Raw genomic sequence first — 24,612 nt, 5'->3', positions numbered from 1 at the left:
AACTTGGTAGTTAAATGTGCTCTTCCATAGGCAGAGATTTATGAGTAGGGCTAGTAGAAATTTTCATTCAGGTAATTTAGTAACTTTGAATTATTGTTCTGGTCTTCGGTTAATGCTTTTGTCAGGGAGCATGCTGGTCAATCGTACTTGCTCAGTTACTTACCTAAATCAAGTTACGGTGGTACTGCTGTCGCTGATATAACAGCCTCAACAAAAATCAGCCTGGCAAAATAGCAAGGGGAAGATTTAATTGTGGAAGAGGAAAAGGTACCAATGTGGGGAGAGGCAGGCTGAGCCATTGGAAGCTGAGCAGGCTTTCCCTTCTCCAAGCTATTTTGAGGCATCTTAGGGGAGAAAGGCACTGCTGCCTTTGCAGTCCCTGTGCTAAAGCCGAGAGCTTGGCAGGCGGCCACCCCGGCTCTCCCCCTTGCAGCCTACCTTGCTCCTCAGAGGGCTCAGGGTGCCCTGGTGATGTCCTCTGTTAAATCCCACCCTGGGTGTGCTGAAAAGTGTAAAGAGCAGCAGCAGCAGAGGGGTCCTGCCAGCTTGTTCTGGCTGCAGGGCAGGGTGGTCTGTGGAGTCAGGGATGGGTCCAGGGGAGCAAGGGAGAGTCTGCTCGGGGAGGTAAGGGCATGCATGCTGCTCGGGGGTGGGGGGGCGCTGCAGGGAGGAAGAGCATTAGAGCATGATTGTTTGTTGAAAACACCCCCTCCCCTCATCCTTGCAAAAGGCCGATATGGTGCGTCCTTAATTCATCATTTAATGAGGTCTCTGGCACTTGAATCTGCTGGCTAAAATGCGTTTGAGACTATTAAATAACTGTTGGAAGCAAGGAAAGTATGTTCAGTCTTATATTAGTTCGCTCCTCTCCTCTACTAATTAGCTCTGACTTAACAGGCTATTTCAGAGTTTGGCCAAATGTCTAAACTCCTAAAAGTGCAGATCTGTTCTGCTCAGGGATCTCCTCTTCTGTATGCCCGCCTGTACAGCAGCAAATACTTACCGGTACAGATTCAGGTCTCAGTAAAGGTTTTTTATCGTGGTGGTTCACCTCCTGCCCCTTGGGATAGCAGCTGATAAATCAGGAAGCTGAATTTCACAGTTCTTGAATACCTCCAGTGTAGTGGCTTGGGCTCTGGTGGGGCTTGAGCCGCCAGCAGTCTTGATGCATCTCCTGCTGAGCGACTGGCAAAGGGGCAATGTGCTCTGCCTGCTCTTCCCCTTCATTTATCATCAGCGGGAGCCAGGGCTACTCGTCTCTTGCCTTCCCTCTCCCTCCAGTTTCTAACCGCACTGTTGGTGCGTTTGGCTTTAAAGCTCTTGACCGGGAACTAAGTGATGGTTTGCAACCTCTTCCATTTCCCTTTCTGCCTCCTGCAAGCGATCTTACTGCTGAAAATACATTACACCTTGTTTTACGTAGCATTCATCCAGCGCTGGCTAGAAGCAAAGCGGTGTGCCTTTATGTGCACGAGCGGGGAATTTAGGAGCAAAACTGGCGAGCTGTTAGGCACGACCCCTGCTGCAAGCCCTTCACCTGCTCGGTGTCAGTGGGGAAGAGGAAAACCGCAACCGAAACTGGTTGTGTCACGGAGCCAGCTTGCAGGAGTCCTCCATGGCTGCTGTGGCGCGGCTGCAGCCCTGCCTGGTGACAGGAGCCAGTCGAGGCCCTGGCAGCTGCTCGTCCGCTCAGCTCCTCTAAATCTACCAGTGCGACGACAACAACAACAACAAAAGGCTAAATAACACAGGCAGGTGATGCTTACAGAGGGATCTGGTGGGATGGAAACTCCTTTTTTTAGCTTGCTCTGGGACTTGCTCATTTTCCTTGCTGTATAGCATGTGTACAGACTTTTTTGGAAACAAATGAAGGCACAATATTTAATTCCTTAAACTTTTCCTCTGACTTGGCGGTGCATGGTTTTGCCGTATGGAGAGTCTCTTAAGCTCTGTCATGCCTTCTGGAGAAGGGTAAAAAAGGTGTTTGGGTTTTTTCTTTTGTCTTTTTTGTTTTGTTTTGTTTTAATTAAAAAAGGCCTGATTTAAGGGAGGTAGCCGTGTTAGCTAATTAATGAGCAATTAAAGCCGAGGAGTAAACTAAAGTGCTTTAATTCTCTCCCATCTCATTTAGGTTTTGCCGGGCATTCTGAGAGCAGCCACGAAGCTGCTTTGTTGCCAAGGTGACTTGTAAATGTTGCTGAGGCGATGCTGCTCTGGTGCATTTTCATAGCACAAACATGATAAATTATGGGATGCATATGTCATGAGTCATAGGATTGTTCAGAGATCAAGTGATTTAAGCTATTGGCACGGACACGCGCATCAATACGGGCATGTGATGATCGCATGTCGGTTCATAACAAAGCTCTTCTAGCGGTATTGAAAATCATGCATGTGCAAGATTGAATAAATTCTACAAGCTGTGAATTTCTTGATCAGGAAGCGTGATTTTACCTGTTTATCTAATTTTCTAGGAGGAAGACACTACCCATTTTAGCTTTAGCTGGGAAAAATAAAACCTGGTATGTTAAAAGCCGGATCTTAAGGCATGAATTCATGGGGAAAAAGTTAAAGCAGTTTCTATGTGTGAAAGTGAATGGCGTAACGTGCCAAAGCCTTTAGAGGTGATCTTCAGCATCTGAGCAAGGTGCCAGTGTCCCTTTGTGTGGTAATCCCCTACTTTTCTTTTCTGGCTGGGCTGTGTGTATATCTGAACAAATGAAAGATGGAGACAGTAAACATGTCCTTTGCCCTGGTCAGTTATTACCTTCTTGCCACAGGACATAGTGCAAAAAAAAAAAAAAAAAGAAAAAAAAAAAAAAAAAAAAAAAAGTAAAAAAACAAAAGTCTGTGCGGGGAGAATGGCAGTTGCTTGTTTGTGCAGCAGGGTAGGCTTGGGCAGAAGGAAACAAATGTCAAAAGCTCCCAAGCAGAGGTACTTGAAAAAATGAAATCATCTGGGTTCCCTCTGCCCCATGGGATACTCAGAACTAGATGCTGAAGGTGACTTACGGAATTTCTAGCTGTTGCTGTGATCTCCATGCTGAATACTAGGTTTTAGCATTTGGATAGTCATTACCGACCTTGGATGAATAAAGGGTGCCTTGCATAAGTGAGCGCAATGAGAGGTTGCTCCAGGGAACAGGAAAGGCTGTTTTTAGCTGCCATGTTATTTGAACAAAAGAATTGCAGCTTAAACACTAAGATGTGTTTCCTTGTTTGCATTGCATGGGAGGGCCTGATCTCAAGCAGCTGACAGCAACAGGAAGATGGAAAAATGAAGGAAAGTTTTTTTGGGTAGCGTGTTTGTGTATGCGTGTAACTGTTGCTTGTGAGATTGTAACCCACACTAAGGAGATATTGCTTCAGGCAGAAACCATATGGGAAGAAGCATTTTCTTAATTCTTCCTTGTTTCTAGTTGGGTAAGACAGTGAGAAATGGTTTGAGTTGTTGGTGCTGGTTCTCACAGCTGGTGTGAGATTGGCAAATGCTGGAGGCTCGAGGAAGGAACACGTTTAGGAGTTTAATCTCCTTACTCATAGAGGTGTGTTGCTATGAGAACTCAGCATTTATCCTGTGTTTCTGGATATCTCGTCACTGAATAATGATGATACGAAAACTCCCAAGTATTTTGTTGTTGTTTTCTTTCTCAGGCGGAGAAAAGGATGTTGTAGATACATGGAGGGGGGGGATCAAAAGCAAATAAATTTTCCTTGTCCTTGTTGGGCATGCACGATATGTTTATGTTGCTGTGCCTTATGTTGACATTTATATCTTAATTTGGGGAAACATTGCGTCTGATTCGGGTTGCTTGCAAAACAGTTTGAGAACAGAGTGGAATCTGGTGGTAAAATATTAATGGAGCCTGCGCTCCGTGAGGTGGTCGCTGCTGTGCCAAGGGGAAAAACCTCTGGGCATGCAATGTGTCTGTGCAAGCTGCGTAGAGAGCCTGACAACCTGTGGCTTACGCCGTGTCCCGAACAGCAACTGACCTTTGTTCTTTTGTGGTGAAAATCCAGCTGTAGAAGAGGCAGGGAGCATTGGCGGCAGAGTAGATAGGCAAGGATGTGTCTCGCGCAGCTCCCTGGTTTCGCTGTCGCTGTCTTCCTGTGTTGATGCAGGGTGATTACACAACCCAGATTAATGTGCGGAGATGTCGCTTCTCTAATGGTCTTAACCGCATCTAGCGGGACGGATTTCAGAGACGTGTGTGCAGCGGGCAGTCCTTGAGAGGGATTTCTGGCTCAGCGGCCGAGGAGACGTAGCTCTGGTCGCCTGAGGGGTCCCCCTCGGATGTGACTGGAGAGCGCAGAGGCAAAGGTGTTGCAGAGCCGCTGGCAGCAAGGGCTTTTTGGATAAACTTCAGTAGGTGTGTGCTGTTCTCCTTGGCATGTGGAGCTCTGGAGAAACGCCGACAGTGACAAGCTGTTAGGGAGGTTACAGCAAATGTCTCTCCCCGCCTTTTTATTTTTTAGCATGGACGATCTGAGCGAGCAGCACTCGGCATCCCTCTGCCAAGTCCTCTTGCAGACAGAGAAGGAATTAATCTGCAGCAGGTCGCTTTCAGTGGTGGCAGTCTGGAATTAGCTTGCTGTTTCCTGCAAGCCCCAAAGATTAAGACCATCAGCTCCCCCCTACAGCCTGCTACTTCCTCTGACCCTGCGAAAGCTTCTCTGGGAATTGGTCAGGATGTGCCTGCCTTTTCTCAGGCCAGACAGTGTCAGGAGCAGGAAAGCTGTCCCGATCTAGTGACTCTCGGTGTGAACCGTGGCGTGTGGCTGCTGGTACTGCTGGAGACGCGAAGTCTATAAACAGCAGGAGTGTGGTGGCGAGTGCCTTCACCTGATCTGTTTGGGGAAAGTGAGCATATAAGTATAATGTTTCCTTATGAAAGGGAGAAAAATAGTAAATTGCATTAAAAATGTAAGCTGAAATCCGATAGAAGCATTTCCAAAGTGATGCTTAAAATGTGGCTGGTCCAGCTCCTTTTATGCTGTGTGAAACAGGACTGCTGGTGCTGTGGGTGTGGTTATAGGGTACAGCTGTTGGGCAGCATCTTCATGCCAGATGTGCAAGCATAGAATGTTGCCAGATTAATTCTGGTTCAGGGGGACACTGGTGATTTAGAGGCGTAGTCATACTAAGCTGAGATACCTGTTTTCTGGAACATGTCAGCATTGCTGGCTGGAAGAAGTGTGACGAACTGTGTTTTAAAGTCTTGAAGGGAGCAGGTGTTGGCCAGACGGCCTTGCGGAGAGGAGCACCGCCAAATAGCAGAATGGCCCGAGCGTCCCACTCGCCTGGAAAAAGTCAATGTTTTTTTTATTTTTCTTGGCCAAATATCTTCTGCTATTTTATAAAGCAGTCCTGCAGGCAGCTTCCCAAGCAGCATAAAAATTATGCTGGGGTGTCTTCTGGTGCCCACAAACATCTCCAGAACCCTAGGTGCTACTTGGAGCCATTTCCAAGCTGTGGTGAAGTAAAAATCTTGTCAGAGGAGTCTTTTTTTTTTCCCCCCTCAACTTTCCATTGCTGACAACAGGTATTTTAAGGACCATCGTAAAACCAGAAGGTGTTGGCAGAAGTGTAGGAAGGTGCTCTTAAGATAAGGTAGGATAGAGTTGGGCTGCATCCAGAGGCTGCCGGTGCCTGGATGCTGGTGTGATGGGCCTCAGGGGTAACAGGAGGGGAGATGGGGCTGCAGGGGAGCAGTGCCTGCCCTGGAGAGGGGGAATAGCAGAAGTTGAAGGCCAGGCTATATGGGGGAGGAGGCTGAGTAAGGACAGGGAGAATCAGGGGGAGGGAAGGGAAATATTGCTGTCAGGAGTCCAGGTAGGAAACTAGCAGATGTATTGCAGGAAGGGAAGGCAAGGAGGGCTAGGAAGAAAAAGGACGCTGAGCTGTAAGGAAGTAGGACGGAGCATACATACAGATTGCTGAACAGCGACAGATATGCAGAAAGAGTACTGGTCAGCCAGGAGGGCTAAAATGCGTGGGAAAACCAACTTGTTTGTGAGAATTGTAAATAGGAAGCATATTAACCATGTTGCAGTCTGTACCTCCTGTCTGCCTAACTGTGCCTCGGCTAGTTTGGTTAAACCCAAGAAAAAAAACCTATTCGAGATGATGATTAAGTGTAATTTTAAGTCAAGCACCCATTTAGAATTGCTTAAGCTGTCTCTAACTTTGGGGAACAGTACTGGAGAGGGGAAGCTGAAGTTAGGGCAAGCATGGTAACGTGGGTGTTTTTGTGGCTAATTTGTCAGACTAGTTTTAGTAAGCTTTTCAGAGATCACCCGCACACTGCTGCTGGAAATATTCCCTGAAAAAATTGAGGTCTTTTTTAAAAGGAGGTGACAAAGATCACGTGATGTACAGTGACTGGCTGGTTTCTTGAAGTGAGGAAGCCTTTTTATAACCTTGGATTCAAGTAGTGCTTTTTGCAAAATATCACAGCTATTCTTAGTGGTATTCCCGTGTACGTGTGTGCGTGCTCCGTATCCCATTTATATCTATCTCTAGAAGAAGGGATGAATGCTTTTAAGTCAGACTCTGCAATTCAATGCAAGAAGTTAGGGAAGGATTAGGAATTAGTGAAAGACTAATACTTTATTATCGTCAGAAGATATTTTTGAAAACAATGTCGTTGCAAAGTGGAGCTTGGATTATTATTGTGGTTTGGGGGGGCAAGGTTGCTTTCTAAAAAGGGTCTGTGCTTTTGATATCTAAAGATGTTTATTTTAAAAAGCACATTGTGAGGTTTCTATGGATACAAGTATTGTGAATATTGTACTTGTTAAATTGATGTAAAAACAACAAGGTGTTGTGCTTTTGGGGGTTTTGTACTTAACTGTAGAGAAAACTACTCCCTTAGGCTGACCAGAGGAGACTTGTTCTGAAGTACAATTTTGTGTTTATTTGCATGCCACATGAGCCATAAGTTATGATGGAGTTGACATTGAAGAGATCAGAGAACATAGCTTTCTCACAATGAATTGTTTTGTATTTACTAGGTCTTGTGGTGTTTGTTTTTTTTTATTTTTAGGTAACTTTACTAGTACAGAAAACAACCAAGGTCACTTTCTTGAAACTCCAGAGGAAAAAGATCTCTCAAATGAGAAATGTTATTTAGAGAGACATTCTATATATGAAAAAGCGGAAGACCAGCCAACAGAAGATATTGGCCAACATCCATGTCCACGTCTGGACAGGAAGCGTAAACACTCTGGTGAGAGAGTGCAAAATGATGGCAGCCAAAATGAAAACTTTGTGGACGAACTGCAGGATGAACTTATATCAAAAGCAAAAAAGAAGAAGAGCTCCAAAGGTAAGACAGCATTTTGCTTTGGTTTCTTTCAAGGAATGTCTTGTGAAAGGAACGTCCCTTTGGCTTTAAATGTGTTTCCATTTTGAACTTGATAGTTACTAATGTGAGCACTGTCATTTCACTTAAAATTATATATATGTATATATATGTATGTATATATATGTGTATATATATATATATATATATGTATATATAAAAAACTTGGTATATAAGGGTAAAGCACTAGTCGTTGGACACTGTAGCCACAGCAGTGCAAGTTACTGTAGTGCATGTAACCCTTAATGAGCGAACCTTTAAAATGCATAGTGTGGTGCTAAAGCTGAGACTATATGCCCCGAAAGTGAAATGTAGCTTTTGTTTTAAGTTGAGGGGGCTTTTTGATTAATTTTTAGTTATTTTTCCATTAGATGACTGGCCTGAGAGGGAAATGACAAACAATTCCTCTAACCACTTAGAAGAGCCCAATTGTAATGAGGTGACCAACCTGAAGGTGTGCATTGAATTAACAGGGCTCCATCCCAAAAAGCAGCGTCACCTGCAGCATCTTAGGGAACTATGGGAGCAGCAGGTGTCACCAGAGAGATCCCCGTCCGGCAAGTTGGGCCGGCAAAGCAGGAAAGATTTAGCTGAGGCTGTTCAGCCAGAGGCCACTGCAAAGGTCAAAGACTTCACAGAAGAAAGGCACACCAAGAAAAGGTCAGAGGCCAAAAGCAATAGAAGTTGGTCTGAAGAGTCCCTCAAAACAAGTGACAATGAACAAGGTATGCAGAGACTACTAGGGAAACCAGCTGGCTTTAGCATTTACAGTGACGCATGCTGCCACCGATGTTAAGGAACTGTCGAGCTTTTTTTTTTTTTCCAGTTATATATATATATATATATATATATATATATATATATATATTTCTGTAGATGTCCATTTGTATAAGGACTGACACCTGCTCTTTAAAAATTGCACCTTAGCTGATATTTGGCAGACAAGAAATTGTGTTTGTGTATGTGTGTATAACTATGTGTTTGTGTGTGTGTGTGTGTGTGTGTGTGTGTGCGTGTTTTGGCTTTAAATACTCTTTCATAGATAACGTGAAGATGAAGTTAATGTCTCTAGAGGAAGAGCTGGTGGGGGGTGTACAACGCGGGCATGTTTCTGAGTGAGGGAGAGAGCAAACAGGCTGCTAGTTGGTGTAAGAGTGTTTAACCACATAGAGGCTTTGAGGGGCTGTGACCCTCTGAAACAGCGTCAGCACAGCTAGCAGCTCTTCATCTCGGGAACCCAACGCCTCCAGCACCCTCAGCACTGCTGGGTTTCCCTGCCTTTCCCAGGGCATATGCTCAAGAGCAAAGCTCCTCCTTTTCCCGAAGAGGATGCCTTGCTGGTTCATCCTGAGCATGTCCTGTAAACCCTGTGGCCCCACTCCCCAGCCCCTTGGCAGAGATCTTCCCAGCGGCTCTCTCCTAAGGGGTTGCTTCCTCAAAGCACATCAGCTTTTCTTGACCTGTTTCTGGCTGCTTCTTTCCCCCTTACTCCTCTTCCTCCTTTTCCCTGTCCTCTTCACCCTTTTCTGATTATTCCCTATCCTGGAAGGAGAGCCCATGGAGGCAATCTGCCAAATTTTCCTTGAGATAGACAGATCATTCTCCTGTCCCTGCTGTCCTCAGCCCCCAGGCACGTTGTCTGCTCTGCTGCTTTTCCCCTTCCCTATGACGTTTGTTGCCATAGCTTGGTTGGAGGACTGGTGGGGAATGGCAGCATGCAGCCCACGTGGCCGGTTCCCCTCACGTGTCCCCTGCACCTTGTCATGAATCCCTGTCTCCTGGGTGCAGCAGAGAGCCCTTATCTCCTCTTTCGGCTTTTCAGGTAAAAGGTTGCAAATACTTCTATTTTATTCCTTCCTTTCCTCTTACTCTTCCAAGTCCTCTGCCTGCTTTTGAGGAAAGGCTCTTTATTGGAGGGGAAGCTCTGAGTTGGATGTTTGGGCTCTTTCCTCCTTCACAGACCTGGGAGCTTCATCAAACTGATAGACAATCGCCCTCCAGCTGGCCCGACTTGTAGTTTATCTGAGATCCCTTCAAAAGAGAGAAGCATGAGGAGAATGGATCCTCTTGTCCCATGCCATGGGAATGACCATGCCCAGGTCATCCTGCACCAGTGACAGTTTTCCTGGGTAGCATCACCAAAACGGTCACAGGCAAAAGTATTGCCCTCCCTTCTGTCCTAAAGCTCCTCATCCATCTTTCCCCTCGGTAGGATTATTTGAGGGCAGAAAACCCCAAACTTTGATGCTTATCGATGGGGAATGTTCTCCAAAAGGATTTGTGGAGCAGGAGATGAAAACTTAGTTTAAAAGGAGCTTTGACTCTTACTTGCTTGCTTTATGTGGTGCTTTGGCGAGCATGGTGTTGGCTCAAACATCCCTGCCCATCACCTGCTCTGCTTTGTGCTTTCAGAAAGAGATACCTTGTAGAGATTAAACGAGGGTCACTAACAAGAAGCCCGCATTGTGTAAGGATTCTCTAGCTTTCCCATGCTGTGCTTCCTGTGGCAGTGACATGCTTCTCTAACGCATGACCTCAGGAAAGAAAAATAGGTGGCTCTGGATTTATGGAGTTTCTGAAGGCATTCAGTTTCAGTTGCCCCATGGCTATGAAAAACCTCTTGGTTTTGGAAGATGCTATAAAACCATAAACCTGACTAAATTATGCTTCACTATTCATTGTGCAGAGGCACTGGAGATCATTCAGACCACTTTGCTGATGGTCCTCCAGCCCTGCTGAAGTGTAAAACTTTGAATCTCTTTTTTTCTTAGTTCACTAGGACAAGGACATTTTTCCCCGTTGTACAACAGAATGTTCTCTGCATGACAGTCACATGGGGATGAAGACTTCCAGCTTGTCTTTCTTGCCTAGGATTAATCCTCAAACTTTTCTTAAACAAGCAGATATTATGAATATGACAATATACCTTGTCACTTGCAGCTTTTTTTTTACACTGGGGCTAGGAACAGCTGTTCCCAGTGTCAAGGCACTACCTGTGAATGTGGCAGTTGCTGTTGTGGTGTAGGCTGATTGTATCCCAAGAAGCAGGGCATTGACGTCTGCCCCCATGCCTGTGAAGCCTTAGGCTAACAGCAGGATGATTTGTCACCTGTGCCTGCAAATCTCCAGGAAGATGGAGGGTGCTGACCTCTGGGCTTGTAGCTCTAGTCTTGTTCAACCTGGGATTTTAGTCTGGGAGGAGTCATGCGTTACACTGCAAGCTGCCACTGGGCTGTCACCCCTCTGTCCCCTGGTCAGTGCCTGCTGACTGGGTGACCAAGTGGTGACTGCTGGCAATGTTCCTCTGGTGACTCTTTGGCTGTCGCCTCTTTGCAGCCTCACTTGTGGGTCAGACCCACAAGAGCTGGGATGTGGCTTGCCTGAAATAAGGCAAGCAGGCCCTCCCTGCCTCATCCCACTCACGAGGTGATGTTGCCCGTGCTGGTTTCCTGGGGTGCAGCAGGTTGTGAGCGTGGGGATGTGTGCAACCTCAAGGCATTGTGCCACTCATGCGGACCCGTGGATGACGTGGGAGCCACGGTTTCTGCTGGGGTCCCAGCTGAGCAATAACCTCCTGGCGCTGCTGGTGGTGTGGTAGCCAGCGCTTCTGACAGTCCCCCAGGGAGCTGCCGCCGCTCACCCGGCGTGAGGAGAAAACCTGGGCAGCTGGGAAACAGAAGCCCCAGGGAGAGGAGCTGGGTGGATCTCACCCACTGGGAAAGCCACTGCCTGCCCCTTGGAGCCACCTTAGGTTGCAGGCAGCGTGGCTGCCGCTGGCTTGGCAGGCAGGAGGAGGCAGCTGCCAGGATGGGAGCTGAACAAGAGAGCATTCAGGTGACGCTGCAGCAGCTGCTCTTCCATGTGGACCTCTCTGCAGCTCACTCCTGCAGGAAGGGAGGCAAGTCCTGCTCTGAGTCAAACTCACCACAACCCACATCAGTTGGACGCCTGGGTTTTTTTTGGGTTTTGGTTTGTTTGGGGTTTTTTTCCATGGATATTTGGGGATATTCCTGCTCACTCTTGTTTTTCTTCTCCCTTCCTTTATGTAGTGATCAGAAAGGTGGGGTGGGATTCCAGGATTAATTGCTTGCCATCTTTCTGCCTGTGTTGTCTTGCATTTCCCAGGCTGATGCTTGGCTTTTTATGGATAGCACTGGCCTCTTGCAACATTATTGATCCCGAAGCTCCTAAACACAGTGTTGCTACTTTCCATCTCTTGGTTGCACTGCACATTTAGCCTGGTGCCTGCTGTCACCACTGAGGAGGGTCAAAGTGGAGCACAGAGTTTACGTGGAGCTTGCAGGTTGGAGTACACATTTTTTGTGGTGATTAAACTTCTGATTTTAATGCTTCAGCATTCCTGTGTGGGAAAGGCTACAGTTCTCTGAGATAGGCTTCTCTTCCCAAGTTTTTTTCTTCCATCCATTTGGTATTTCTGTCATTCTTTAGACCTGTGAATTTTTTTCTTTCTATTCTAGTTTTTCTGTATGCAGCAGTTTCTTAGTTCCCTTTGCACACACCAGATCTCATCGCTGCTGCTTTCTACCCTCACCATTTTTTTAGTAAGTGATTAAGTAGATAACGATGATACTTTTGTATTGGAATTAGGTTTTTCATGTGCTACGCCAATTAGTTAGTTGGGAACAGGAGAATTAAACAGTCCTTACTTCATGCTGTCTGCAGAGTTGGAAAGACAGCCTTGCATCCATAGGCTCAGCCTACGACTAGGCGCCTTCCTTCAGGATTGCAAAGCCGAAAAAACTTGCTGGATTTTTGCTGAACAATCTGCACATCGTGTGTCCCGTAAATTCCCTGACATCTGCTTGGCAAGCCGTGGTATGCATCTTTTTCTACAAAGTGGCTCGAAAGAACTGAGGGATTTCTGTTTTCATCTTTAATCTAGAAAGCCTTCTGCAAGTTGCTTTCACAGATCTGTTTAAAGGGAGACAAAAGTGTGAAGCTGCCCACCAAGAGGATTCTAGATTTTATTTTCTTTTTTACCGACTGGCTCTGGATCGAGTCTCTTTAAATAAAGGTCTCTTCTCTGAGCAACTGCCTTATTTGCTCCTGCCATCTCTTCTATTCTGAAAGTTCCATCTCTTCAGAGACTTCTCGGAGCAAAGGAGTCTCTTTCAAGTGCTCAGGGTTTTTTCCGCACCTTCTCTCAGTGGTGTGGTATTGTTTGGCTGAAGTGTCCCTTCCTTTACAGCAACCTTTAATTTTTCTGCAGAGGAGTTGGTTCTGAGGTCACCTCAATTCTCTTCCCAAGGGAAATTCAGACTATAAAAAGTCAACTTTCCTGTCCTTGTTTTGTTGTAAACCTGCTTGCACTCTGGGGAAAAAAAAAAAAAAAAACCATGCTTTTTGCATGTGGCCCAGATTGTGGGATCCAGTTTGTTAGAGCTAACCCCTGGAGAAAACCCAGCCCTACCAGTATCCTGCCCCAAGTGGCAGAGCACTGGCCTCAGTTCCCCGATGTCCCAGGGCTTTCTGGTCTCACCGAAAGACTCACTTCTGGACAGAGTCCTTGGAAAAACACAGCCCATTGCTTTTCCTGCAGAATCCTCGTGCTTTTTGATAGTTTGCGCAGGGCTTCTGTAGGGACAGCTCCTTAAGTAGCCTCTCTTCCCTTGTTTTATTTTTTAAGTAAAAATGCTGCCAAGGAGATGTTCCCCATCTTACTGCCATCTTGGGGCTAAGCTCAACATTCCCCCCTCCAGTGCTGTCCCATTAAGACTTCATCCATGCTCCCGCCTCTCTTGCTTTCCCCTCCTCCCCCGCCATCGCTGTATCTGCCCTGTGACCACACCTAGCCAAGGGCGGACAAGCCCGGCCAGGCCCAGGCTGCCGGAGGAGTTGGTTCCCCTTCAGATAAAGCTGTTCCAGGTAAGGAGGCGAGTTTTTCCCCCAGCGAGGCGGTGCCATGGCAGCTTTCCGCTCTGCCTGCGGCGGCTGGGCTGCAGCAGCGCCGAGCTGGCACGGCATGGCACAGCACCCTATGGCCTTCGTGGTGCCCCGGCACCCTGCGTGGGGCAGTTTGTTTAGCAGATTTTTATCAGAGCGTTAAGACTGTTAACGTAAGGTTAACTGGCAAGATGCTATTCACAATTTGAATGTGGAACACTTAAAATATTAATGATTTGAAAATGTAATTGGTAGATCTCTTAAGCAGTTGAGGAGCTTGTGTTAAGTGCTAGCAATGTGTTTTCCATGGGCAATGTGTAATGCTTTTCCTTCCCATTTAGGCTTGCCCGTATTCCCAGTGTCTCCGCACATGAAGAGCCTTTCATCCACCAATGCAAACAGCAAAAGGCAGGCTCAGCCAAGCTGTACTCCAGCCTCGAGGTTGGCTGCCAAACAGCAGAAAATTAAAGAAAGCCGGAAGACAGATGGGCTGTACACAGACGAAGAGGAGGATTTCCAACATGCATCTCTGCTGCAGAAATACAGCGAGTGTGAGAAGCCATCAGGGAAACGTCAGTGTAAAACAAAACACTTGGCACTGCAGGAGAGGAGAAGGAGGTCATCTCTGACAGGGGATGACACCACAGATATCGAAAATGCTGAAGATAAGGTATCTTTATTTAGACTTAATTGTCCACCAGCCTCTCAGAAGGCAGAGCCAACCTGCTTAAAACTAATGCGCTGTCATGCATGCAGGGTAGCGGGTATTGCATTCACATTCGTCTGTGGATGCTTTGCACATTTTGTATTTGCTTTTCTTAACCCGAGTTAAAGGCACTATTGCAGGGGGTGAGGCATCTTGCATTTAAAAGCTGTAGCAGGTCTTTCTCAAAAAAACTAAATATGAGTAGAAGAGTGTAATTCTTTGCTGGCAACATATAATTCCATCATTGTATTGTGAAAACAGGGATTAAAAAAAACCCCACAATAATGGTTTTGACAGGTCACGGTAACGAGGAGAGTCAGGAAGCGACCAGAGCCTACTTCAGACTGTGACTCCTCACCAGCCAAGTCATACGAGCAGAAGCTGTACGATCGCCTGCAGCAGACTCCCTCATTACTACCCGTCTCACAGCCCTCGCAGCTGCCGATCGCAAGCCCCCCTCAGGAGACCACCCCGAGCCGTCCCATGCCACCCGAAGCGCGGAGGCTTATTGTCAATAAGAATGCAGGGGAAACGCTGCTGCAGCGGGCGGCACGCCTTGGGTATGAGGTAAGGGTCCCTCAGCACCCTCTGAGATGATGGATTTTTTGGTTTCGAAAGTTAAAGCCCTCTCTCCAGGTTTATACATGGAAATTTTGCAAAGCAGCAGCTTTGTGAGTTTGGTTGTTGAAATTTGCAGGCCCCCTCCTCCTCCCCTGATGCATTCCCCTTCCCCAGCGAGCAGGGTCTGGGGGCAGGTCTCTGTGGGAATGAGTCCCCACTGCTGTGGGGTCAGCTGGTGGGGATGCAGGGGAAGAAGCATCCCGCCTGAACGAGCAAAGGGTAAAGTTTTATCAGTAACCCTTGCTTCCGTTTAAATATAAACCATCTGCAGACAGAATTAATGTCTTTTTTTAATAGTCTTTATGGTGATCTTTAGTGAGCTGTTTGATTTTTGCTTTTGTTATTTGTGAAGAGCTTGTAGTTTAGGAAAAGGGTTTTATTTTTTGTTCTTTTCTCCAAGGAATATCTGGTATGTGACACAGGATGTAACGCTTGGAGTGTCCTCTTGCATGATCAGATGCATCGTAGGAGCACTCTGCATGCTTTATGCTTGGAGTCTGGAGCTGCTCAGCGTAGCTGGAACAACGTTGTCTAATGAAACGACCTCCCTGTTGCTACAAAAATCAGAAACCAATGAATCCCCTAGCTCTGCTGTTTTGAAGCATGCTTTTATTGGGGAAATATGGGCATGTAGGTAGGAGCATCGTTGTTGCTCAACTTCAGATCTTGCAAAGAGGTGTTTCATTGCAGAGAGAGATTGCTGCCTTTGTCACGGCTGCAGGGTTTGCCTTGGTGGTGAGAGGACTGCTTGGACCTTAGAGCTGGCTTTGTGGCTCGTGCTGGAAGGTGGCATCAGCCCCGGGCCAGGTGGGGCCTACCCAGCCTCAGGAGTTTCTTGAAGCCCTGAAGAGGCCTTTTCGTAGCTGGAGAGATTTGTGTGGAGAGAGGCATTCTCCAGGTCTGGAAGGCAGCAGGGTTTTTTGGAAAGGTTTTGCTTACCCTAGACAAAGGCTTCTTATAACCCAGGGCCCTTCAGCTCTAGCTAGGAGGAGAAGTGGTTGTTACAACGTTGCTATGGTAATCTCCATAATTTAAATGATTTAATTTCTTACGGACCTAAAATTTCCTATGGATCCAAAATCAAAATGTGTTGTAGTGTGTGCTCCAAGCTATTGGTGTGCATTTTCTTCCTTCGTGGTGTCTGTCGGGGTGAGTACACTTAGGTGCTTTGCTTTCTGTTCCTGGTGTGCTCCACTGAGCACAGCTCAATGGGAGCAGCTCTGAAACTCAGCGATGGGCTGAGGTCTTGCTCAAGCAGGGGCGAAGGGATCTCCGTTTCCTTTGTTGATAACGGGAACTCTCTGCACCATTGGCCATTAGCAGCGCGTTACAGAAAACAGGGGATGCCTGGGCTCACCAGGGTGGGAGGTCCTGGGTCCCTGAGGATGCGTACTCACCATGCATGCCCATCATCGGCTGATTGGGGATTTTTGTCTTCTGAACTTGCATTCACCCAAAAGTTAAAGTGACCACCACATTTTTTATAGGCTTAAATATCACAGTTGTTTGACTTGAATGTTCATCCAGCATTGACAGTGCAACAGTGGGTCCTGTTGTTGGGGTAGCGCAGGGCAGAGGGGAGAGCCTGGTCCATATTCCTGAGCTGCTGTGGGGATCTGGCATCGTCTGTGTCTTTCAAGGCTCAGAGAGGTGGGTGGCTATGCACCTTGTCAGGGCTCATTTGGCCTGTGGTGAGCTGTGATAGTGTGGTCAGCCATGGAAGCTCTGTAACTGTGATGTTTTTCTTGCTAGTGACCAGACTACTGCAGTTAGTAGAAAGCTGAATTTCCTCTTGTCTCCAGAAATATTACAATGGTCAAGTAGTTACAAATTCCTCTATTTAAAAAAAAAACCAACCCAAGTCCCAATGGGTCAAGGTAATTTGCTGATCTGTGACCTGTGGCAGCTGCAGATGTCTGTTTTCTGCTGTTCCCGTTAGCGGACAGCAACCTTTGGTGGCTGCAGCATGATGGCTGGGGGCTGATGCTGAAGCAGGAGTGCTGGGTGCTCATGGGTACGTGGGGGCTTCTCATGGCTGCTGCAGTGGCAGTGGGCAGCCCTGCAGCCCCTTGCCAGCTTGGTGGCAGGGGAGGTGGACAAGTTTGCATTACCTGGGCCACACACAGCTTGCAAAGGGACTCTGAGTGCTGATGCAGGACTCGGAGCTGGAGGTGGCTGGCAGTGTGGGGCAGCAGTGAGCCCTGAGGACAGCAGGAATGTTGCATGGGGCAGCTCCTAACAGCTTTGCTCTGAGACTGGATAAGCTTGTGCCTGCCCTTGGCAGCCTGCCTCCCTTTGCAGCTGGGATGCCCTGCGGCCGTGCAGAGATCCTACCCCAAACCCAGAGGCAGCGCTGGCACCTTTGGCATGCAAAGGTGCTGGCAAGCTGTATATATCGCTCCTGGACCCATGGGGAGCCCAAATGCTGCTAGTTCACATGCCTCTGCCTTACTGTCAATCACATGGTATGGATGTGCTGCCTATAGTTGCGGGAAGGACACAAGCAGTTTTGATTTTGCGTGTAAAAGCTGACACGAGGGTGAAAAGTCGAAGGACAAATGCGGCTTGTGTCTGGTCAGATAAATTGCAGGACTGCAGCCAACAAGGCTACTTTAAGACAGTGCGGCAAACAGTCTTCGGCTCTGGAAATCCATATGGTCTGAGGAAAACCCTGCTGAAGCTGGTGGAAAGCTTTGCCTTTTTTCACTAGGCTTGTGCGCCAGGCCTTGCTTCATCGGGGTATTAGCAACCCATCCCAGTGTATAGGCGCTCTGAAATCCATTCTGTTTTCCCCATTTGAAACAAATGACTTGAGATAATAGTAGTCTTAAAACTGTAATTTACTTTTTGTGAAGGGGGAATTATAGGGAGCGTAAAGTCTTTTGGGGAAAAAAATTACAAAAGGCTTGCGTAATGAATTTGATGGGAGAGGAAACACTGGCTGTCTTTGTGCTGTTTGTTGCTTTTTGGTGTGTGTCTGGACTTGGAAAGTTCTCTGGTGAATTTGGAATTAAATCCTGCCTGGAAAGGCAGTGAAAGTAGAGGAATGTGTGGTGTGTGATAGGGGTAGGGGAAAGATGGTGTTTCCAGGGGGTTTAAACACTCAGGAAGACAAGGCCTCTCCAGGCAGGGGGAGAAAGTTTACACTGGGGATGCCTTGCATGAGGGTCTGGTCCTGGGTGGCACTGCTGCGGGATCAGGAGCTCTCAGGGATCATCCTTCCCTTGTACAGGAGCTCCTGAGAATCATCCTGCCCTTGCACAGATCCCCTAGGGCTCCCTCACCCTGCCTGAGCATCACTTCTGGGGTCTGGCATGGTGCTGCAGGGAAGCATTACAGCTCAGTTTATAATGCCTCGCCCAAGGCCAAGGGCCTTGTCCAAGGGTGGAGGGGAATAGTGCTTCTTGGTGGCAGCATGTGTGCCCAGGACGTGGAGGATGCGCAGGGGTCGGCTGGCCCCTTCCCTTGGAAAAGGAGCAGAAGCTGCTGCAGAGCACAGGTGGGAGAGACTAAAGCGAAGGGCACCTCTTTGTAGATGAGGATGGAGCATGCATATTTGCATGCGCCTTTTAACGTTGCTGTTCGCAATTTGGCTAACAAACTGCAGGCAGCTGAAGCGACAGTGGCACATACCTTGGCTATGATGTGCTAGTTTGACTCTTTGGATTCACTGCGAGTTCAGAGCACCTGAACAGGCATTAAATTGCCTCGTGGCACTTTCACAGCCTTTCTCTAACATTAGCAAGAGATGCTTATGAAACTGAAAGTGTGTTTGTGGCACCACATGTTCCTGTATTCGGCAGTGATGGCTAATTTTTTTGTAAATTGAATAAATCATGTTAAAAAAAGTTAATGAGGCATTTAATTAATTAACAATGTAGAGTTTTATGGTCTTTATGGTTACATTTTGTGGTTAATGACATTCTTCTTATAGCCTCTTAACACAGAATTGCCCGACAAAATTAGCCTTTTCGTCCAGTAGTAGGTATTCCACCGTAGGACGAGCCTTTCATTTCTAAAAAAATAGATGAAAGGTCTTTTATTTTGAGTTGCACAATCTATTTAAATGGTAACTGCATGCTAAAAGTGGAGCTGAATACAGCAGCCGCTTCTGCTACCTATATCCATCTGCTAATTTGCCTGGCAGGGTGGTCTGGTTTTGAAGGAAAATTCATACCTCTGGGGTATAATTTTGCACAGGCCTTTCTTACGGGCTTGAGCGAGTTGCAGGGTAAAGAGCATCTGTTCTGGAACGATTTTTGGCCTTTGGGCTGATTAGCAGGAACATTAAGAGCCCCTGTTCAGTGAGAGGTGGGACTGTGGGGATCCCGGGGTAAAACGGTGGGTGCATCGGGTGTAGGCGGTGGACTGCTCTGTCCCAGTGGCAGGTGAGAAGGGGGATGCTCTGGTGTCTGGGACGGGCAGCTCATTAGCTCCCAGCTTTAGCCTGGTTAGTGAGGGCCTGCTAAAAGAGCAGCTTCATGCTGTATCCTGGATACCAGCTCTCGGGTCAGGTATACCCAGAGCACAGATTATTGCGGGCTTTCTGGTAGATTTTGAAACGGGAACAGTAAATGCATAGCACCTGGCAGTTGTTTTATTCTCTTGTTTTGGCAAAGCAAACATCCCCAACTCCCCTCCACACCGTATCTGGTTTTGCAAGGGTGTCATTCAGCCTTCGAGAGGAGCAAATGCAAAATTAATGGCTTGCCACTAACCTGGGAATGCGGGGGCTACTTTGTACATACAGCGTCACTTAGAAATGTGTTTGTTTTTTTCCTTTTGCATCTAACACAAATCGAGGAAGAGTCTCACCATCCTAAATTTTTGGTTGAGTGATGGAGCAGTCATTGTTTCAAGGCCGCATGACAGCGTAGAGCTGAGTCTGGCCTAGGCTTTCAACCGTGGTATATCTGACTGTAAGATGAATTGTGTTAAATTCACATGGCTTCCCACGGCGCGGGGCTCGTTATTGGAACCTAGCGCCTGGCTTTAGTTCTGCATGCAGAAAACCAGGGTGGGTGAAAATGGGATTTCCCTGATCTTGATAGAGCTGGGCTTTTTTTTGTTTGCCAATAGCAAACTGTCCTTTGTGTGTCTTAAATGTGTTTTGTTTCAGGTCATGCGCTTTTTTCTTTTTAAAATCAAACTGACGTAGGCTGTGCTGCTGTTGTGCTTGCAGAATTTTCTGCTAAAAAATGCACATGTAAGAGTAAAAACCTTCCTGCTAGCTTTACGCGTGGAAGTTTTGAGAAGTGGAAAGCTATGAGTTTTGTCTGTGAAATTTGCATGTTCCCCCTCTGCGATGATTCTTGATGTTGGGGGATGCAGGAAGGTCCCTGCGGGGCACAGAGCTCTTGGTGCTGCCTCGTGCAAGCTAGTCTGCTCGTGGGAAGTCATGGTCTCTGCTATGTCTCCTGAAGAAATGGGACTTTCAACAGCTCCCCCTTTTCCTTGTGACTGATCTGTCTCAAAGAGAGTAACATAGGCATATCATAGGGATTTTGTGGTTTTGCCTTTTTCTGCCCCCACCTTTTCCTTCAAGAAGAGAAATCTGCGCATCTCCGCAGCCAGAAATAACTCGATGTATCTGTTTTTTCTCCTATTTCCAGGAAGTGGTTCTGTATTGTTTGGAAAACAAGGTGTGTGATGTGAATCATCGTGACAACGCAGGTTACTGTGCCCTGCATGAGGCCTGTGCCAGAGGCTGGCTGAGCATCGTGCGGCATCTTCTTGAGTACGGGGCTGACGTCAACTGCAGCGCTCAGGATGGAACTAGGTGAGCAGCACCTCCGGCCCGACATTGGGTGGTTGCTGCCACCAGGCAGCGGTTTCTTTGGCCATGATGGTGGGAGGAAGTGGCCCTTCCCTCTCTCTTTATGCCTCTCCTTTATCCTCCCCTTGTTCTCCATCCCGAAACCCCCGAAGCAGGTAATGCTGCCAGGGTCCTCTTGCACGGTGTCCTCCTTACTGCTGATCCTTGGGCAGGAGCGTGCAGGACTTGGTGACCTCCTCCGCTCTCTGGTGAACAACGTGGTGGGGGCACATTTTTGTTGTGACTTGAGTTCAGGGTAATTTTTTTTCTCTTCTGGGAATTTTAAGAAGTTGTGCTTTATGTTTTTTTTAAAGAGTTTGTGAAATTGCCAGCTGCAGGGCAGGAAGAGCTGATACTTGAGCTGCAGCCCTGCTCATATGAGCTTTGAGTGGTGCCGAAAGAGCAGGCTTTGCCTTGTTAGCAGGGTTACTTTTAAAAGTACTTCAGGCTTTTGCAACAATTGAGTGTGCGAGTCCTATATATGCGTATAAAAATGTTGTTTTGCTGAACTGTTAAAACTATCTGCTCATTTGATAGTTTGGATTTTTTTTTCCTTTTTATCCCAAATTAGCCTTTTTTAGTTTCCTTCACAGAACAGTAGGGGTACTTAGTCCCTGTGCTCTCAGTTTAGTGAGCTTTTCTGGTTGGTTTTGTTTGGTTTTTTTTTGTGTGTGTGTTTTGTTTTTTTTTTTTTTTTTTTTTTTTTTTTTTTTGTGGAGATAGAAATGCTGCTCTGCACCTTTGTTAAGCTTCTTGTGCATGTGAAGTACCTCTTTGACCACCTCTGCGAGGCTGACCTTAGGGTAACTTGTCCTCAGCATATGCAGAACATTATCCAGTCTATGCATTTTGGGGATGGGTAGCTTTGTATTCTGTGAAGCTCCCCCGCAGCTTGTTATCTTAAATGGTTTATCGAATTCACTATCACCATCTAAATAGCCTGAGAGGTAAAATTAGCATAACTAAGAGTCTGCCTCTTTTGTTTTTAAGCTCTTTATTTATTAACTTGGGAAGGGAAGAGTCAGGAAAACAAAAGTCCCAAGAGGGCCGATTAAGATGGTCCATTAGAAGTTCATGATGGTCGGACGTTACCGGCCCATCACAGCTCAAAGGAATCGTTTCTGGAGAAACATTAAAACTTTGGCTGGGTTGTCAGATTCCTTCTCCATCTCCCACTTCTTAGTAAGAAGTCTCAGCTTTCTGGGCTGATGAACAGCCCCGGATTTTCTGCTGTCTCCGGCGATCTGTGCAACAGCAGCGAGTTGCCACAGAAAGAATCCTAAATTATATTTGTCTCACTTGCTGGAATAACCTATATAGAAAATTAACCCCAGGAAGTTTCTGACCAGTCTTAATCACCCACCAGTTCAGAGTCCACCTTTTATTTCGATTCATAGATGGAGCAGATTTTCAAGAAAGAAACTTGGCTTGTGTATCCTGAAAAGTTGTTTTGGGGAAAATGCATTTTAGAAATGAACGTGGTAATGACCTGATCGTAGATGGTAATGTCAGAACTCAGCTTGCGGTTCCCTTTCTTTTCTGATGGCTGACTTATTTTTCGTTTGAAAAGCTGCCCAACAGGCAGCATGAGTCCAAAACACATCTAACATACAGATGAAAGATGATGTAGCTGCCCGAAGTTGGGCAGGACGGAGAGCAGACGCTTCTGTAAGGAACTTCTGATGGGTGTTTACTCACTGCCTTTTGGTAGGGCCAGACTTCTGTGTTTCTGTAATCATGACATTCATAAGACAAATCCCATTTCTCTCTTGAAGCATCAATAAAATTTTTTCTTTTAACTCTTAGGAGAAAAGAAATGTCAGTCTTCCTCAACTGTGTTGCTTTTTAAATTCAAATTCCTGAACACTTCACCCCTTGGAAAGATACTGAAATCTTAAAAGCAAAAAACCCTAAACAAATCCACCATCAAAGACTTCTCTCCCTTCCCTGCTTTTTTAATTATACTGAATATGCCTTATTATCCCCGCTACCACCTCAGAAGCCCAGTAGCCAAAGATATTTTTGGTTGTGCTGGAAGCTCTCAAGTCTCCAGACAGTAACAAGTGGATGTGTTTAGTTCTGTTCAGCCAGTTAACATAAATCTGCATGGAGGAGTGATGTAATTGCATGAGCTGTGATGTAACTGCATACGCGGTGTTTTTTAGTGCGGCAGCCTGGAGTTTCTTTCACTTGGATCCCAGCTGCCTGAAGCTGCCGTCTAAGGTAGTTGCTGCCTGCTGTCTCTGTGGTCAACTTTTTGGAGAACACTCTCTCTGAAAAGTTGTGACAGTGAGGATATACCTTCAGGCTGAACAAAATGTCCATATGAATGTGAAGGGTGTAGGAAAGTTCTGCAGAGTCCACGCATCTTTCCTTTCAGTCCTCTCTGAAGTGCTGCAGGTGCTCGGATCAATGTGGTGGTTTTGCATGTGTGTGTTTAAAGTTTTGAAAGTGAAGCAAAGTGTTCCTCTTGCTTATGTGCTGCCTTTTATGTACCTATGAAGCCAGTCTGTCATGAGTGCAGTAGATAAGGCAGGCTGAAGGCTCTCAGCCTCTGGTTCCTGATACTATCAGAAATCTTGGTGAAGCCAAAATCAAAACGAAGTGCCAGACTGTAGTGGCAGAGCAAGGAGGGGAGGGCGTTTGGGGGGTGTAGGTATGGTGTAGTCCTTCTCTTCACCCTCAGCTCAGCATTGGGGCTCTGCTTGCACCCCTACTGCTGCCTACAGTGCACGATGTCCCCCTGTCTGACCTATTCACAGCACATCTTGGCCGGGCGAAATACGGCCGTCTTCTATGTTTTTCGCTTTAAACTCCATGCTGATCGTGTAACGCAGCGCCTGCAGACCCTAAATACACAAGCACTCTGCTGCTGAATTAGTGGCTAATCAAAGATTATTGTAGAACCAGGCGAGATCTTTAAGACCTGTCTCAGAGGTGCCACAGTCACTAAGGGCTCTTAATCGTCTTATCCATAAATAATAATAGACCGTGCTTAAGAGGTGAAGCGCTTTCCTTCCCTGACAGGACCCCAGTTAAGTGCAGTAGCTCAAGGGGCATTCGAGGACCAGTGCCTGACATTAGCAAGGATGGTTGCTGGTGTATTTGGTCTTATCAACTTGTTCTTCCTCTTACCTCCGCAGCATGCCCTAGCTGAACCTGCACCACTTTAAAAACAAAGATGCATGCCTAAAATACAGGCAATCTTCTGCCTGTTTGCGAGGCCTCTCCGTTGCTTCAGAGTTTGCTCACTAGATTTGATCTCCACAGCCAGTTTTGCTTTATCCTCCTCTCTGGCAGCTGATGAGCTCAGCCTTTTTTATTTTTTTCCTGGGAGGCCCATGCCAAGATGGCTCTCTTCCTGCGTCCTTTCAGCTGGTCTTGGCAGAGCGATACCCTCCAGCAGCTAATTGCGTTAAAGAAGAGGCAGCCAGCGTAGCTGCCCTCCTGCAACTTGGTGCCTTTCCTCTTCCGTAGGGCAGTGTTGCATAATAGAGAGTAGATGGAAGTAAAAATAAAACGCCAAGATATGGTATTCCTCGGCAAGTTACAAGACCTCTTATTGCAGCGGGGAAAATTCTGATGGTGCCTGAAAGGCTGAGAGTGAACCCTGACTGGTCTAAATAGTTTATAATTTTGGTGGTGGAATGATAAACCCCCAGTGAAATGTTTTCCTACTCTAGTAGCGGTAAAAATAGTAGGAAGAATGCGACAGTACACAAGAGAGGGTTGAGATGTGTGTCTCCTGTAGGATATTGCAGCTCTCGAATGTCCCCAGATCCTTCTGGGGCCTTTCAAAGGGTTTGTTTTAGAAACGAGCTGTACTACCATTAACTGTACCATTAGGGATAGAGAGTGTTTATTTCCAGGATGCTCGGGGCGGAAAAGATTATATGGGCAAAGCAGCCCAGTAGAGGACTCCCAGGGATCCTTTTTTTCCCATCTGAAAAAGTTGCTGACTCCAGTAGCCACTTTTGCATCCTACAAAGAGGATGGTTAAACTCTGCCAAGACTGAAAAATACTCCCTCCTCTGCCAGCCCTGGTGGGAGAAGCAAACAAGTAGCTGTGCCTTTGCATGGTCCCACTCGTGAGCTTGCCAAGAAGTTGTGCTAGCCAGTAAAAGAGTCTGTCAGCACTCTGCTACTGCCTTTTTATCTCTGCCTTATCTATGAGGAATCTCCCTCCGCCTCCCCCCCCCCCC

At 46.8% G+C, this 24,612-nt stretch overlaps 1 protein-coding gene across 6 annotated transcripts in view; it reads left to right on the top strand.

Moving 5' to 3' along the window:
* The window catches only part of BCOR (BCL6 corepressor), a 39,545-nt gene that overhangs the window by 7,830 nt on the left and 7,103 nt on the right, over positions 1–24,612 (top strand). For 2 of the 6 annotated variants that reach the window (XM_026848669.1, XM_026848660.1), the window contains 5 exons: positions 7,047–7,328; positions 7,838–8,089; positions 13,610–13,938; positions 14,272–14,541; positions 20,208–20,374. In XM_026848669.1, the coding sequence (XP_026704470.1) occupies positions 7,047–7,328; positions 7,838–8,089; positions 13,610–13,938; positions 14,272–14,541; positions 20,208–20,374 (1,300 nt within the window). Of the gene's footprint in view, positions 1–7,046; positions 7,329–7,735; positions 8,090–13,609; positions 13,939–14,271; positions 14,542–20,207; positions 20,375–24,612 lie in introns of all 6 variants that reach the window. The other 4 variants (XM_026848650.1, XM_026848641.1, XM_026848684.1 and 1 more) reach the window with 2 other exon arrangements.

Source organism: Athene cunicularia (genome assembly GCF_003259725.1).
Source record: "Athene cunicularia isolate RWA chromosome 1 unlocalized genomic scaffold, athCun1 chr1_part1, whole genome shotgun sequence".
Taxonomy (NCBI): Eukaryota; Metazoa; Chordata; class Aves; order Strigiformes; family Strigidae; genus Athene; species Athene cunicularia.
Note: the sequence above shows the minus strand (reverse complement) of the source record. Positions and strands in the feature narration are given on the sequence as shown.